We start from the raw sequence: 15,225 nt of genomic DNA, 5'->3' as shown, positions 1-15,225 counted from the left end.
CAATGCTATAATATCCTTTTTGAGGTGCGGTGACCAGAATTGCACACAGTATTCCAAATGAGACCGCACCATCGATTTATACAGGGGCATTATGATACTGGCTGATTTGTTTTCAATTCCCTTCCTAATAATTCCCAGCATGGTGTTGGCCTTTTTTATTGCAATCGCACACTGTCTTGACATTTTCAGTGAGTTATCTACCACGACCCCAAGATCTCTCTCTTGGACAGTCTCTGCCAGTTCACACCCCATTAACTTGTATTTGTAGCTGGGATTCTTGGCCCCAATGTGCATTACTTTGCACTTGGCCACACTGAACCTCATCTGCCACGTTGACGCCCACTCACCCAGCCTCAACAGATCCCTTTGGAGTTCCTCACAATCCTCTCTGGTTCTCACCACCCTGAACCATTTAGTGTCATCTGCAAACTTGGCCACTTCACTGCTCACTCCCAACTCCAAATCATTTATGAACAAGTTAAAGAGCATGGGACCCAATACCGAGCCCAATACCGAGCCCCACTGCTTACCGTCCTCCACTGCGAAGACTGCCCATTTATATTCATTCTCTGCTTCCTATTAATTAGCCAGTTTTTGATCCACAAGAGGACTGGTCCTTTTACTCCATGACTCTTGAGCTTTCTAAAGAGCCTTTGATGAGGAACTTTATCAAAAGCTTTCTGGAAGTCAAGGTAAACAACATCTATTGGGTCTCCTTTGTCCACATGTTTGTTCACCCCCTCAAAGAACTGTAACAGGTTAGTGAGGCAAGATCTTCCCTTATAGAACCCATGCTGAGTCTTCCTCAATAACCTGTGTTCATCAATGTGCCTACTCATTCTGTCCTTGATAATGGTTTCTACCAACTTTCCCGGTATTGAAGTCAGACTGACTGGCCTGTAATTTCCCGGATCTCCTCTGGAACCCTTTTTAAAGATGGGGGTGACATTTGCTACCTTCCAGCCCTCAGGAACGGAGGCAGATTTCAATGAAAGATTACATATTTTTTAAAGAAGATCCACAAGTTCAACTTTGAGTTCCTTCAGAACTCTTGGATGTATGCCATCCGGACCTGGTGACTTATTAGTTTTTAATTCATTTATCAGTTGTAGGACCTTCTCTCTTGTCACCTCAATCTGACTCAGGTCTTTTAACACCCCTTCCAAAATTAGTGGTTCTGGAGCAGCCAAACACTTCTCATCTTCCACAGTGAAGATGGAGGCAAAAAATGCATTCAGCTTCTCAGCCATTTCCCTACCGTCCTTCAGTAATCCTTTTACCCCTTGGTCATCCAAGGGCCCCACTGCCTCCTTGGCTGGTTTCCTGCTTCTAATATATTTGAAGAAATTTTTATTGTTGGTCTTTATGTTTTTTGCAATATGCTCCTCATAGTCCCTTTTTGCCTGCCTGATCACAGTTTTGCATTTGATTTGCCGCAGCCTGTGTTCCCTTTTATTAATCTCACTTGGACTAGCTTTCCACCACTTAAAGGAGTCCTTCTTACCTTTTACAGCTTCCATTACTTTGTTTGTTAACCATGCAGGCCTTTTCTTATACCTGTTTGTGCCTTTCCTAACTTGTGGTATATATTTTATCTGAGCTTCTAGGATTGTAGTTTTAAATAGCCTCCAAGCTTCCTCAAGGTTTTGACTGTTTAGTTTCTTTCAGTTTCCTCTTCACATACCTCCTCATCTCAGAGAATTTACCCCTTTTAAAGTTAAACGTAGTTGTGCCAGTCTTTTGGGCAACTCTCTATTTATACAAATGGTGAAATCAATAATGTTATGGTCACTGCTCCCAAGCGGTGTGATCACTTTTACATCTCTCACCAAGTCTTGGGCATTACTTAGGATCAAATCCAGGATCGCCCCACCCCTGGTAGGTTCTGAGACCATCTGCTCCATAGCACAGTCATTGAGAGCATCAAGAAACTCAATCTCTTTCTCTCTACCAGAACACATATTGACCCAATCAATCTGCGGGTAGTTAAAATCACCTATTACGACACAGTTTTTATGTTTAGCCGCTATCTTTAAGCCTTCCATCATATTATAATCATCCTATCTTTTGATTTGGTGGGCGATAACAAACTCCCATAGTTAAATTTTCTTTTGGGCCCTCCATTTCAACCCAAAGCATTTCTAGAAGGGAATCTAATTCTCTGACCTCAGTCTTGCTGGACCCTCTCTGACATACAGAGCCACCCCACATCCAACCCTTCCCTCCCTATCCTTCCAATATAACTTATATCCAGGAATCACCGTGTCCCACTGATTCTCCTCATTCCACCAAGTTTCTGAAATTCCTACAATGTCTGTGTTTTCTTCCAACACTAAACATTCCAACTCACCAATTTTACTTTGAACACTTCTTGCATTTGCATACAAACATCTATAATTTCCCAGGCAAGCTAGGCCCGCAACCTTCCTCCTGCCGCCTCGAGACTTTGGCAGACAGTCCATACCATTTGTCACCATCTCAGTGGACAACTCTGATCCATTACCCGGTAGAAAAGTAACAGCTAACCCTTCATCTCTTTGAGATGAGTCCTCCCGAACCAGAGACATTTCATCTCCTGTCAGCTTTCCCCCAAGATTTAGTTTAAAAACTGCTCTGCCACCTTTTTGATTTTAAGCGCCAGCAGCCTGGTTCCATCTGGCGACAAGTGGAGACCGTCTCTTTTGTACAGCTCCCACTTGTTCCAGAAAGCATCCCAGTGCCTAACAAACTTAAACCCTTCCTCCTTACACCATCGTCTCATCCACACATTGAGACTTCTAATTTGTGCCTGTCTCTCCAGCCCTGCACGTGGAACAGGTAGCACTTCTGAGAAGGCTACCTTGGAGGTCCTGGCCTTAAGTCTCCCGCCTAGCAGCTTAAATTTTTCCTCCAGGGCCTCACGACTGCATTTCCCCACATCATTGGTGCAAACATGCACCACAACCACTGGCTCCTTCCCAGCACTGTCTATCAGCCTATCTACTACATGCGTAATGTCCGCTACCTTCACACCAGGCAGGCAAGTCACCATACGGTCAGTACACGGTTTTGCCACCCAGCTGTCTACTTGCGTAAGGATCGAATCACCAACTACCAAGACCCCTCCTCTCTCCCCGCCCAGGGATGGTTCCTTGGCGCGAAAGGATTCCCGTTCACCAACTGAAGAAGAGGTCCCTTCTGAGCACGCATTCCCCTTATCTGCAGCACGGTGCCCTGTTTCCTCTCGACCTTCATGCTCCCTGGCAGCAACGGGGCTGCCACGTTCAGAGCAGGGCTCATCTAGTACGCCCCTGAGAGTCTTCCCCGAGTGCCTAACTGACTGCCTCTGCTTCTTCAGGTCAGTCACCTTGACCTCAAGGGTACGAACTCGTTCCCTGAGGACCAGAAGCTCCTTGCATCGAGCACACACCCAAGACTTCTGTCCTGTGGGCAGATAGTCATACATGTGGCACTCAGTGAAAAACATTGGAAAGCTCCCACCCCCCTTCTGGCATTCTACCTTCATGATAGCTTTTTTCAAAAATATACAGTCCCCTTTAAACCCTGTTTGTTTATGTGGCTCCCCTTCTGGAGGGTCAACCTACCTTATTGGGAGCACAAGGAAATTAGGGATCTGGGTTCCTGGTCCTTACAGAGCTCCCAGGCTAAGAGCCACAGGGCAAGAGTCCTTTAGCTCTCTGGCAAGGCGCAGCTTAACAATGCAAAGAGGGTGGGGAACACAGCCACTCCTAATCAATCAGCACCATTCACCTTCAATCACCTTCAGCCCACTCAACCAAACACACAGCAGTTCTCCAGCAACCACAACTCAGAATTTTCAGCAGTCACCAAACTCAGGCATTCTCAGCAACTTCCCCAGCTGTCTCAGCTTACCTCAGAGTTGCTCTGCTCTCTCTCAGCAGGTTTCAGGTCATAAGCAGAGCTTGGACTGCAATATTGCAGCTTACCAGTCTGTGCCATGGGGCTCTTCCCTTTATTAAGGCACCTATTAACTGGCTCTCCAGTGCTCACCCCACAACACACCACAGCTATTATTGATGGTCAATGTTTGGCCCATAACAAGATAATAATGAGGTGTTCCACGCCTCTCAAAGGTGTCCCCAACAATTCAGACTCACCCAGAAACCTCATCAAATATTTCTGTTGATACAGCCCAAAGTTGCATTTGCCTTTTTAGCCACCATGTACCAAGCGTACTGAGAAGGGGAAGCCACAGAGAAGAGAATCCTTACCCAGGGAGGCCATGTTCCCAAAATTCTCCAGCATAACTTCCTTGTACAGAGCAATCTGGTCAGAGCTCAGCAGGATCCACTCCCCCTTGGTGAAATACACAGCCACCTCTTCAAAAGACACCCAACCCTAGAAGAAGGAGGAAGCATTTTTATATCACTGGAAAGCCTAGAGAAAATCTAAACACGGATATTTAAAACTGTGGGAAAAGAGCCCCATGGTTTTCCCCCCATGCAGAATGAAGCACTCACTTTGCTGGTGTTAGTTTGCTAGATCCCAACGAAGACTTCTTCACCCTCTAACCTTTATCCCACTCAGTCCCCTTTCTCACTGCTGTCACCACAGGCTTCTAAGGCATTTTCCAGATTGCCTTAATGTTCTATTTTCATTTCCCAATATTACCATTTCCCCTTTCTGTCCAGACAACCCTGCTAACGCCCTCATGCTCTCCCAGTCTTTCCTCATCTCCACCCCGCATTTTTTCTAAAGTAGTTTTTGCCATACTTTTTTTTTTTTTTGGTGGAATGAAACTGCAAGATAGCTTCTTGCTTGGAATTTGAACATTTTTTCCACCTTGCGGACTGCTGCCTCAAACCCACCCAGAAACCCTTCCCAGAACTGTAAAAGGATGGCAAAGGACAGTCAATGCGCCTGACCACAACCTTCCTCATTAAGGATGTCCTTACAGTGTACTGAGAAGGGGAAGCCACAGAAAGGGTGGGTTTGGGCAGCAAACGTCTAAAAATATGTATTTGCATTGTGCTGGAAGTGCTCAGTCCCATTGGGAGACCCAACATCAGCAGTCAATCATTGTCCATTGTCCCAGTCGATTTAAGGGAGGGACGATGGCTCAGTGGTACAGCATCTGCTTGGTAAGCAGATCCCAGGTTCAGTCTCTGACATCTCCAACTAAAAAGGGTCCAGGCAAATAGGCGTGAAAAACCTCAGCTTGAGACTCTGGAAGGCCGCTGCCGGTCTGAGTAGACAATACTGACTTTGATGGACCCAGGGTCTGATTCAGTACAAGGCAGCTTCATATGTTCATATAATTTTATGCATGCACTGGCAGTTTCAAGGGGCACAATGAGACTATGTCATGTCAAAAGCCTGGAGCCCTTGGCCCTCATGGAAGCATGAAAGAATATTGTTTGGCCAAAAACCCATCTAGAGGGGGTGGGTGCATGAACGCAGAGCTTCTCTTGGGAGAGCAGCCAATGCCAACACTCTGCACAAAGCTGGAAGTGCTGCAGAGCAAAGCGAGGAGGGGGCTTTCATTATTTATTTATTTATCTTACATTTAAATCCCACCCTCTCCGCAAGAGGGCTCAGGGCAGCTAACAAATCAAGTACCATCTAAAAACAGTACAGGACTAAAAAATTTTAAAATTATTAAAATACAAACACAGTGGTGCTACTCAAAAATAAGCAGGCGAATTTCAAAAACATTCTTCAGCAGGCAATTCCATTTCAAATTAGTTCTTTCAAAATTTCGTTACACCTGTTGGTGGGTCCTAGAAGATGTTACACAGTTTCTTATAGATGGTATTACTCAGTTGCTGGTAAATGTGACAGCTCACTCCTGTCTCAGATGCTGTAAGCAAGTCAAAGTTTTAGGGCCCTGCGGAATTGGGAAAGATCCCGCAGGGCCCTTATAACCTCCAGGAGGGTGTTCCATAGTGCAGGCGCTGCCACAGAGAAGGCCCTGGTGTCAGACAATGGAACTTCAAATCAACCAGACTTCATTCATTACAAAGTTTAAGGCTTTATTTGAGAGTTCATAGTTTCTGAGCGTGGAAAGATTGGAAGTGATACAATTTTACCAGTGAGGAGTTACTTTAAGGAATTGCACATCAAAGGTTTCTAAACAAAACTACATTCCCAAGCACTTTAGTATGCAGTGCTATTTTTCACACAGTAACTTTCTCTTATCTCCTTGTGGTCCTTGATCTCACAGGAATGGCCAAACCGCCATCCCCGGAGGCATTTTATCTTCAAAGGGGAATTGCCTTTGTTAGTTCCAGAGACAGGAATTCACACCAGTGTTAGTAACAACTAGGTTCCTACTTTGATATGCAAGGTCTCTTCCCAGAGTTAGTAATATAGGTTAGGAAATGGAGTTAGTTAAGCTAAGCATTTCATCACATTCATTTAAGCTGAGCATTTCATTACAGTATTTTTCCAGTGTCTGACACCTGGATCTGGTGGAATTCAGCCTGGCCTCCCTTGGTCCAGGGATGGAGAGCAGATTTTGAGCTCTCAAATGCAGTGCTCTCTGGGGAACATGAGAAGAGGCAGTCCCATAAACAGGTCCCCGGCCATGGAGTCTCTCCCGCAAGAAAGGGCATAAGAGCTGGAGACTGGGGCAGGCTCATCCTGGAAGTGCTCACTCTCCACACATGCTTACCTGAGCATAAACCCCACTGAGTTCACCAGGGGTTAAGCCCACTTGTGCCCTGACCTCGACAATTTTGTTACTTGAGCGTAAACCCCACTGAGTTCACCAGGAGTTAAACCCACTTGTGCCCTGACCTCAACAATTTATGTTCTTATGTATGGCGGGGTTGTTTAAAGAACTGCCAGTCTAGGTGTCAAAAGGGCTCTAGGTGCACCTCTAGAGCTATGTACCGGATGCACATGAGATAAAGGCATTCAAAATTGAGGGGGGCATGGCAATCAGAGAGACCATTCAAATGTGGGAAAAGAGGCAACCAATAAGGAGCAAGCCACATTCACCAGGAACAACCCTTATTTGTAAGTGTGATGGGCAGGGGATGTACTTTAACAGGGATTGCACAGCCCCCTTGAGGCTACTGAACGCTCAATGAAATTGCTGAAGAGTTAGGTTAGAACAGATAAAAGGAAGTCCTTCTTCACCCAAAGGGTGATTCATACATGGAATTTATTGCCTTAGGAAGTGGTGGCAGCTACAAGCATAGCCAGCTTCAAGAGGAGATTGGATAAACATATGGAGCAGAGGTCCATCACTGGCTATTAGCCACAGCATATTGTGGGAGCTCTGTCTGGAGCAGTGATACTCTGTATTCTCGGTGCTTCGGGAGAGGGGCAACAGTGGGAGGGCTTCTAGTGTTCTGGCCCCACTGGTGGACCTCCTGATGGCACCTGTTTTTTTGGCCACTGAGTGTTGCACTGGATGGGCCATTGACTCGATCCAACATGCCTTCTCTTATGTTCTTAAGTGCTTCAGCGCATGCACAAAAACATAACAATAAAAAAGCAAAAAAAAAAAAGTCAACCCCCAATGTGAATGTGAACAGACAGATCCACGACAGGGAAGAAGTGTAAGTGTGAACTAACTGCACTGATACTGTGAGCGTCGGAACTGCCACAAGACACACAAACACCCGAGAAGCAGGTGCATTCTGGGAAATGCCTACGAGAATGGCAGTCTGTCAGCCTGACCCTTCAGCTGTATCTCCTGCATGAAGAAACTAAGCAGGAGCTCCTGGCTTATACTTTTGGAAGGCAGGCCAAGGCAGGAGACTATTTATGGATGCAGAGACCAAACAGCTCCAGTTTTAGAAATAATGATATTCATGCCTGAATTCTAGCATGGTCAATAGATTACAAAGAGGAACAGTACAGCTGAGTTATGGCCAAATGACACCATTTCAGCCAAATGACACTGAAATTACAAGGAAGCTGCCGCCACCTGTCCACTAAGGTATTCCCACCTTGTATTGTAAGATATAGACCATAAGGTAAATATGAGCCACCAGTATGATGCAGCAACAAAAAGGGCTAATGCGATCGTAGAGGGCATCAACAGAGGCATAACATCCAAATTGGAAGATTATAGTCCTGCTGTACACTGCATTGGTCAAGCCACACCTGGAGTATTGTATGCAGTTCTGGAAGCCCCTTCCAACTCTGCAATTCTATGGTTCTGTGTGATTTCTGTTGCCCCAAATTACCAGATCTGCACAAGGAGTGTCTGGGACTAATGTGGGAAAAGATTCCCTAGAGCATCATAGAAGAATCCACATATTCCCAGTCCCAGAAGTCCGTACTGGGGGTGGGGAGGAGGAATCAAAACGTGGTGTCGTGGTTACAATGTCATACTAGGCTCTAGGAGACTCAAATTCAAATCCACACTCTGTCAAGGAAGCTTGCTTGGTAATCTTTGTCCTACCTCACAGGGCTCTTGTGAGGATAAAATGGAGAAGAGGAGGATGATATAGCCCAGGGGTGGCCAAACTTGCTTAATGTAAGAGCCACATAGAATAAGTGCCAGATGTTTGAGAGCCGAAGGAAGGAAGGAAGGAAGGAAGGAAGGAAGGAAGGAAGGAAGGAAGGAAGGAAGGAAGGAAGGAAGGAAGGAAGGAAGGAAGGAAGGAAGGAAGGAAGGAAGGAAGACAAATGGAGGGAGAGAGAGGCAGAAATAAATCAACTTGAACTTTAAATGCATTCTCCAAGCTGCTACCTGGCTTGGCTTGGAGAAGTGATTTAAAGAGAAAAAAAGCCATTTTCAAGTTGGCTAACAGGACATTGGGGAACTTGAGAGCCACACAATATGTGCGAAAGAGCTCATGTAGCTCCCAGGCACAGTTTGGCCTCCCCTGATATAGCCATTTTTGGTCTACAACAGGAGAATGGCCAAGTATAAAAATCCCATCTATAATGACAACAGGATGCATTTATCTTGATTGGCATGGAGGCAACTTTATGCAAGATGCTGGAGAGAAGGAACAGATTGATGTATCTATTGCAGGGGTGGCCAAACAGCAGATCAGGAGTCACGTGTGGCTCTTTCACAGATACTGTGTGGCTCCCAAAGCCCCCACTGTCCCACTGACTGGCTTGGAGAAGGCATTAGTATCTTCAGATCACTTCTCCAAGCCAAGCCAACTGGCAGCTTGGAGAATGCATTTAAAGATAAAGTGGATTTCTTTCAACCTCTCCTTCCCTCTGTCAGCATATGCTTGCCAGTAAGACTTCAGGCTGGCGTCTAACGCAAATGACAGCTCCTGATCTGTGACAGTTCCTGACAGCTTCCTTTAGCAGGTGCTAAATACTCTGTCCAGTGTACTTGTGCCTCTGCAGGATGACTCAGCACTGTGTGCTGATTGGTGCTTGTGTACAGCCATATGTATATAACTGGGAAGAGCCTGTACAGTGTTTCCTCTGCTCTCAAACGTGGCGTCTGGCGAAGCACTTTGTCCAGTGTAAACCAGAACAACTATCAACTTGTATATTTCTAAATAAATGTAAATAGTTAGCACAAGTCAGTGTGCTGTCTATCATTAAGCCTCACAAATCCAGAGCATAGGAGCGAATACGCCAACACCCTCCTCCCTTCCCCCATCTATTCCTTCCCTTGCTCCATTCCTTCCGTGCAGCACTCAAACATCTGATGTTCATATCTTGTGACATCTGACATTTATTCTATGTAGCTCTTACGTTAACAAGTTTGGCCACCCCTAACCTATTGTTTAATCTGCAGTGTGTTGTCACCAGTGTTCCCTCTAAGCTGAGTTAGCGTGAGCTAGCTCACAGATTTTCAGCCTCCAGCTCAACACATTTTTGACTTAGCTCAGGAAGGATGACCCCAGAGCACAACAATTTATGCAGCAGCTCACAACTTTAATGCCAGTCGCTTGCAACTTTAATGCCAGTAGCTCACAAAGTAGAATTTTTGCTCACAAGACCCCACAGCTTAGAGGGAACATGGGTTGTCACTTGGGTTTTAAATTGATAATTAAATGTTACTGTGCTATGTAGTGTTCTGATTTTTTGCAGACTTCACAATCCCACACAGGATGTGATCATTTCTAGTGGGCAGCCGTGATAGATCCTCCAGAACCAAGTGTAAGGAGCCTGATCCTCTGAGGAGGCAGCCCTGCCATTCTCTGCACATCAGCCCAGTGACACCCCACCACCACCCCTGTACCTGAGATGACTCCATGGCAGCTCTTTTCCTTTCACCACACAAAGGAAATGGCGGAGAAGGCGTCAAGGGTAGCCTTTCACTGCTGCCTGGAAGGGGGAGAAAGAAAGAGGTTGTGAAATCTTTTTTTTTACTTCTGCGCATGCATTTCTCTCTCTCTTTTTATCAGCAACCCTCTTGCTTTCCCTCCCCACCACCCAAAAGAGTGGTTCCTTCCAACCACTACTCCCTCTAAGCTGTGGAGTCTTGTGAGCAAGAATTCTGCTTCGTGAGCTACTGGCATTAAAGTTGTGAGCTACTACATAAATTAGTTTCCTCTGGGGCCATTTATCAAAGACAAAAATATGTGAGCTGCTGGTGGCTAAAAAACTGTGAGCTAGCTCACACTAACTCAGTTTAGAGGGAACACTGGTTCCAACTACGCTGGCTTTCAATTTGCGACCAGGCTCAGTTCAAGGTGCTTGTAGGCTAATCTTGTAACAGCCTGGGATTAATATACCAGAAGGACCATCTTATTTCATATGAATTTCCCAGTTCACTCCAGCCATTCTCAGAGACCCTCCCCACCATCTGAGGCCAGATGGTTAGTCGCCCATGAAAGGGCTTCCTCAGTAATGCACCAAAGCCCTGGAACTCCTCTATCACTGTGTTTTGCCAGCAGGTGAAGGTTTTTTTCTGTTTCGTTTGGCATATGCCCAATACCTGGTTCTGGTGCTGAATTATTTTGTTTTTAATGACTCAAATGTTTTAACGGTTCAAATGTGCCCCACCTTGGGGGCCCTGATCAGATGAAAAGGTGGCATTAAAATGTTTCCAATTAATATACCCCATCCCCGAAAAACTTCTAAGGCAGGGTTGTCGAACTAATTTGTTATGAAGGCCAGATCTGACATAAGTGAGACCTTGCTGGGCTAGGCCACGTGTGTTCCTATTTAAGATTAGGTAGCAGAGATATAAATTTTAAAAAGGACACAAACTTAAAAATAAAACATGCTTAAAACATTAGCAGTTGTTGGTCTTAAAGGTGCTTTCTTTGTATCTCTCCCGTGGGATCCAGTGAACTAGGCAAAGGAAGCTCTGGCTCTTTCCTTACTTTCCCAGAAAACTGGGAGGGGGAGGAGCCTCAGCTAACAGAAGGAAGAAAGGCTTGGCTCAGTAGCTCTGCTGTGCAATTGAGAGAGCCTGGCAAACCAAGCTCTGCCTCCCCCCGCCCCCTCATCTAATGGAGGAAACAGAGGTTTTGCTCTGTAGCAAGCTGTTATGCAGGAGGAAGCAAGAGAGAGGGAGAAAGAAGTAGATGACAGCCAGTTGCTTGGGGGGCTGATAGGAGTCCTCTGGGGGGCCTGATTCAGTCACCAGGCTGCATGTTTGACACCCCTGTTCTAAGGCTTTTTACGCCTGCATCCAAAGATTTCCTTTCTTTGTTTCAAGCTATTTTGATTACTATAAAATCACTTAACTAGTCAGCGTTTTATAAAAAGTGGCATTTTCTAGGTCTGTGCATACACCAAGCTACTGGATAGCAGTGTTAGTAAGGAGAGTTACTTTCTGACTGTCCATTCAGACTTCCCTTTCTTTTATGGCCGAGGACCTGTCTACCTAAGGGACCGTCTCTTCCCATATGAACCCCAGAGAGCGCTGAGGTCAGCGGGGAAGAACCAGCTGACTATCCCCGGGCCAAAGGAGGCAAGACTCCAGAACACTCACACACGGGCCTTCTCTATTGCGGCACCACCCCTCTGGAACCAGCTCCCGGAAGAAGTGCGGGCCCTGCGGAGCCTTGAACAGTTCCGCAGGGCCTGCAAGACCATCCTTTTTAAGATGGCCTTTGCCTATTGAATGATCAAAGGACTTGCTCAAAGTGACTTGCCTTCATATTCGCTGATAGAATAGCACCAGAAATGTCGATTTTAGTTTATAATTAGAATGTTTTAAGATTAATGTTGTTTTAATACCCATTGTATATTGTATTGTATGAAATGTTGTTAGCCGCCCTGAGCCTGCTTCGGCGGGGAGGGCGGGATATAAATAAAATATTATTATTATTATTTTACCAGGTGGGCTGTCTTTTACTGAACCCTCTTACATTGATTTCCAGACAAATAATAGCAAAAGGCATTTTTTAAAAGGGCCTAAGGCATGGGTCCTCAAACTACGGCCCGTGGGCCAGATGCGGCCCGCTGAGGACGTTTATGTGGCCCGCCGGGTTATGGCAAAATCAGACCGGAAGTGACGTTCGACCTAAACTTGCGTTAGCAACGCACACTTCCGGCACTGGGCTGAGGCGGCAGAGACAGAGTGTGAGGTGATACCGAGGTGAGGTGAGTTCCCAGGCCCCCGGGGTGTGTGGTGTGGGGAAGGGAGAGAGATGCAGAAGACGGAGAACTGACAGCCCGCGGCCTTGTACAGTAACGGCAGTCCGGCCCTCCAACAGTCTGAGGGACAGTGAACTGGCCCCCTATTTAAAAAGTTTGAGGACCCCTGGCCTAAGGTTTAAAATTGTTTGTGTTTCTTCATCTAAATTTATACATTAGTCTAATCTGAGGACTTTTCCACAAGATCTGATGGTGCTTAGAGAACAGAGTGCCCTCAGAAGAATGCCTTCCCTATTTTCAATTTCTGCAGTTGGGGTTTTCCCAAGACAAAGCACTCCGAAGTCTTGTTGACCCTGTCAACTCATGCTGTCTGCTACATCAATCTCAGAAGGATTTTCACAAACTCCCTTTGTAAAGACCTCTACAAAGTGTAACAAATAGGTAAACATGCATAAATGTATATATAATTTTCATGTGGAAAACACAAAAATCCAAGGTAGCAATGCCAAACGTAATATGTGATAATATCCAAAACTCACTAAATACACATAAGGAGGTATACAAACATGAAGATTGTACATGTCACATAAGACATGTTCTTGAGTCCTGGTCATTTTGAAACACATCTTATACATTAAGGACCACAGTTCTGAGAAAAGGTTATCTGATAAGAAGAGTTATCATTAATTCTCTGCTCATTACGACAACTGCAGTTGTTTTTGATTCATTCTTGTTCAAGATTTATGTGGCATAACAGAACAATGGGAAGGTTTAGGACTAACAAAACAAGATTATTTTTTAAAAAAATAGGTAGTACCTGGGAGCTCATCTTATGCAATTATCTAATCTTTGTGTCTATACCTCCTACGAGCATTTAAAATAATTTTTGGATATTGTCACATATCACAGATGGCATTGTTACCTTGGATTTTTGTGTTTTTCACATGAAAAATATATACAGATTATATTTATGTATGGTTATCAATTTGTTTACACTTTGTACAGGACTATACCATGTAATTCCTTTCATGCTTGCTTTTGTAGTGCAATCTCTCTCATTTTTTGTTTTTTTGCAGCAGCATCTATTTTGTGGCTCGCTCTGTCTCCTTTGGCAGCCATTTTGTGACTGCACCCACTGAGCTATGTCAGAATTCAAAAAGACTGGAGCTCCCTGCTCTATGATAAAAGCGACAGCCTCTCCCCCTTTCCCTGTCAATTACTTTCTATCAGGTGCTAACCCTAGTTAGCATGATATAATGGTTAGTTAGAGTGTCAAGACTGTGAGCTGGGGGATCCTGGTTCCCATCTCCTCTTAACAATGAAGCTCACTGGATGAACTCAGACCAGTTATTTGCCTCTCAGCTTCACCCAGCTGCCTTCATCCTTTCCAGACCTGGGATTCAGCTTTGACTGCTTGGCAGCAGCATCAAATCCCTGATAGGGTTGCCAAGTTCGGGTTGAGAAATACCTTAATGTTTGGAGGAGTGGGGTGGAGCCTGAGGAGAGTGCAGTTTGGAGAAGGGAGGGACTTCAATGGAGTATAATGCCATAGAGTTCACCTTCCACAGCAGCCATTTTCTCCTGGGGAACTGATCTCTGTCGCCTGGAGATCAGTACTAATAGCAGGAGATCTCCAGCCACCACCTGGAGATTGGCAACTCAACCCCCTGAGCATGACAAGAACTCCCATGATACTACAGCCATGTGACAGGAAGGCATGTTATCCAACTTTCATGGCCTCAGAAAGGCAAAAGAGAGGGCGCTGGTGTTATTCCTGGTGAGGGTCAAGGAGGCATATTGTAAGTGGGGAGTTTACACCTAAATTCTCATGCTAGGAAGCAACATTAAGGGAAGGCCTTGGCCTTTAGGATGGCCAGGATCTCATCAGATCTTGGAAGCTAAGCAGAGTCAGTCCTAGTTAATACTTAGATAGGAAACCACCAAAGAAGTTGTTGCACAGAGGGAGGCAATGGCAAACCACCTTCTCTTGCCTTGGAAACCCTACAGGGACATTGTAAGTCAGGTGTGACTTGACGGCACTTTCCATCGAGGGTGTGGCTCTGGGAACAACCTGAGAAACCCAAGCCACAGAATGAAGTCTCACTATTCTAACTTACCTCACAGGGTTGCTGTGAGGACAAAATGGGGGGAGGAAAATGTAAGCCCTTCCCTTCCAGCTCTACAGAGGACGGCCAGGATAAAACTGTATCACATCTAGGTACAGAACAGGCCCGCAAATCTCTCAGATGTGGTAACAGATGTGCTGGAATAACTGGCTATATAAACCAGAAGCATGCACATCCTCTGCCAGGATTGCCAAATTCTTCCCCAGAATTCCTCACAGCTCCATGTCCTGTCCCCTTCCTGGCTTCTATTTTTACACGCCAGTCAGGAGGTTCTGCTCAGAACCGAAGGGTTTCTTTGCTCTACTGGATAATGAAAAGGCTTGCAGAACAGCAACATCTTCCAAAAATCAGAGTGAGCATAATCTTGAATATTTATTTATTTTATAGGCTTATATTCCGCCCTTTCCCATACACAGGCTCAGGACAGATCACAACTTAGATTAAATAGCAGTTTAAAAAACCCTACAGGTTAAAACCAAAAACAGTGCAATAAAACCAGTAACACCAAGAAATAAAATAAAATACACCATAGGCGGCAAGGGCACATTCTACAGATTAAAAGAGCTAGCAGCTGTTTTACTTGAATACTTCATTTTTCAGAATGGAGACAGTTTAAAGTAGTCTGGATGCTTATGCTTTCTTTTTATGA

General features: G+C 45.2%; 1 protein-coding gene across 1 annotated transcript in view; it reads right to left on the bottom strand.

Moving 5' to 3' along the window:
- Positions 1–15,225, bottom strand: part of LOC132571818 (uncharacterized) — a 51,954-nt gene that overhangs the window by 8,549 nt on the left and 28,180 nt on the right. The window contains exons 6-7 of the mRNA XM_060238611.1: positions 10,139–10,220; positions 4,233–4,359 (exon numbers count right to left, since the gene is read on the bottom strand). Of these exons, the coding sequence (XP_060094594.1) occupies positions 4,233–4,359; positions 10,139–10,220 (209 nt within the window). The remainder of the gene's footprint in view (positions 1–4,232; positions 4,360–10,138; positions 10,221–15,225) is intronic.

This window comes from Heteronotia binoei, chromosome 5, assembly GCF_032191835.1.
Source record: "Heteronotia binoei isolate CCM8104 ecotype False Entrance Well chromosome 5, APGP_CSIRO_Hbin_v1, whole genome shotgun sequence".
In the NCBI taxonomy this organism is placed as follows: Eukaryota; Metazoa; Chordata; class Lepidosauria; order Squamata; family Gekkonidae; genus Heteronotia; species Heteronotia binoei.
This window is presented reverse-complemented; position numbering and strand designations above follow the sequence as displayed.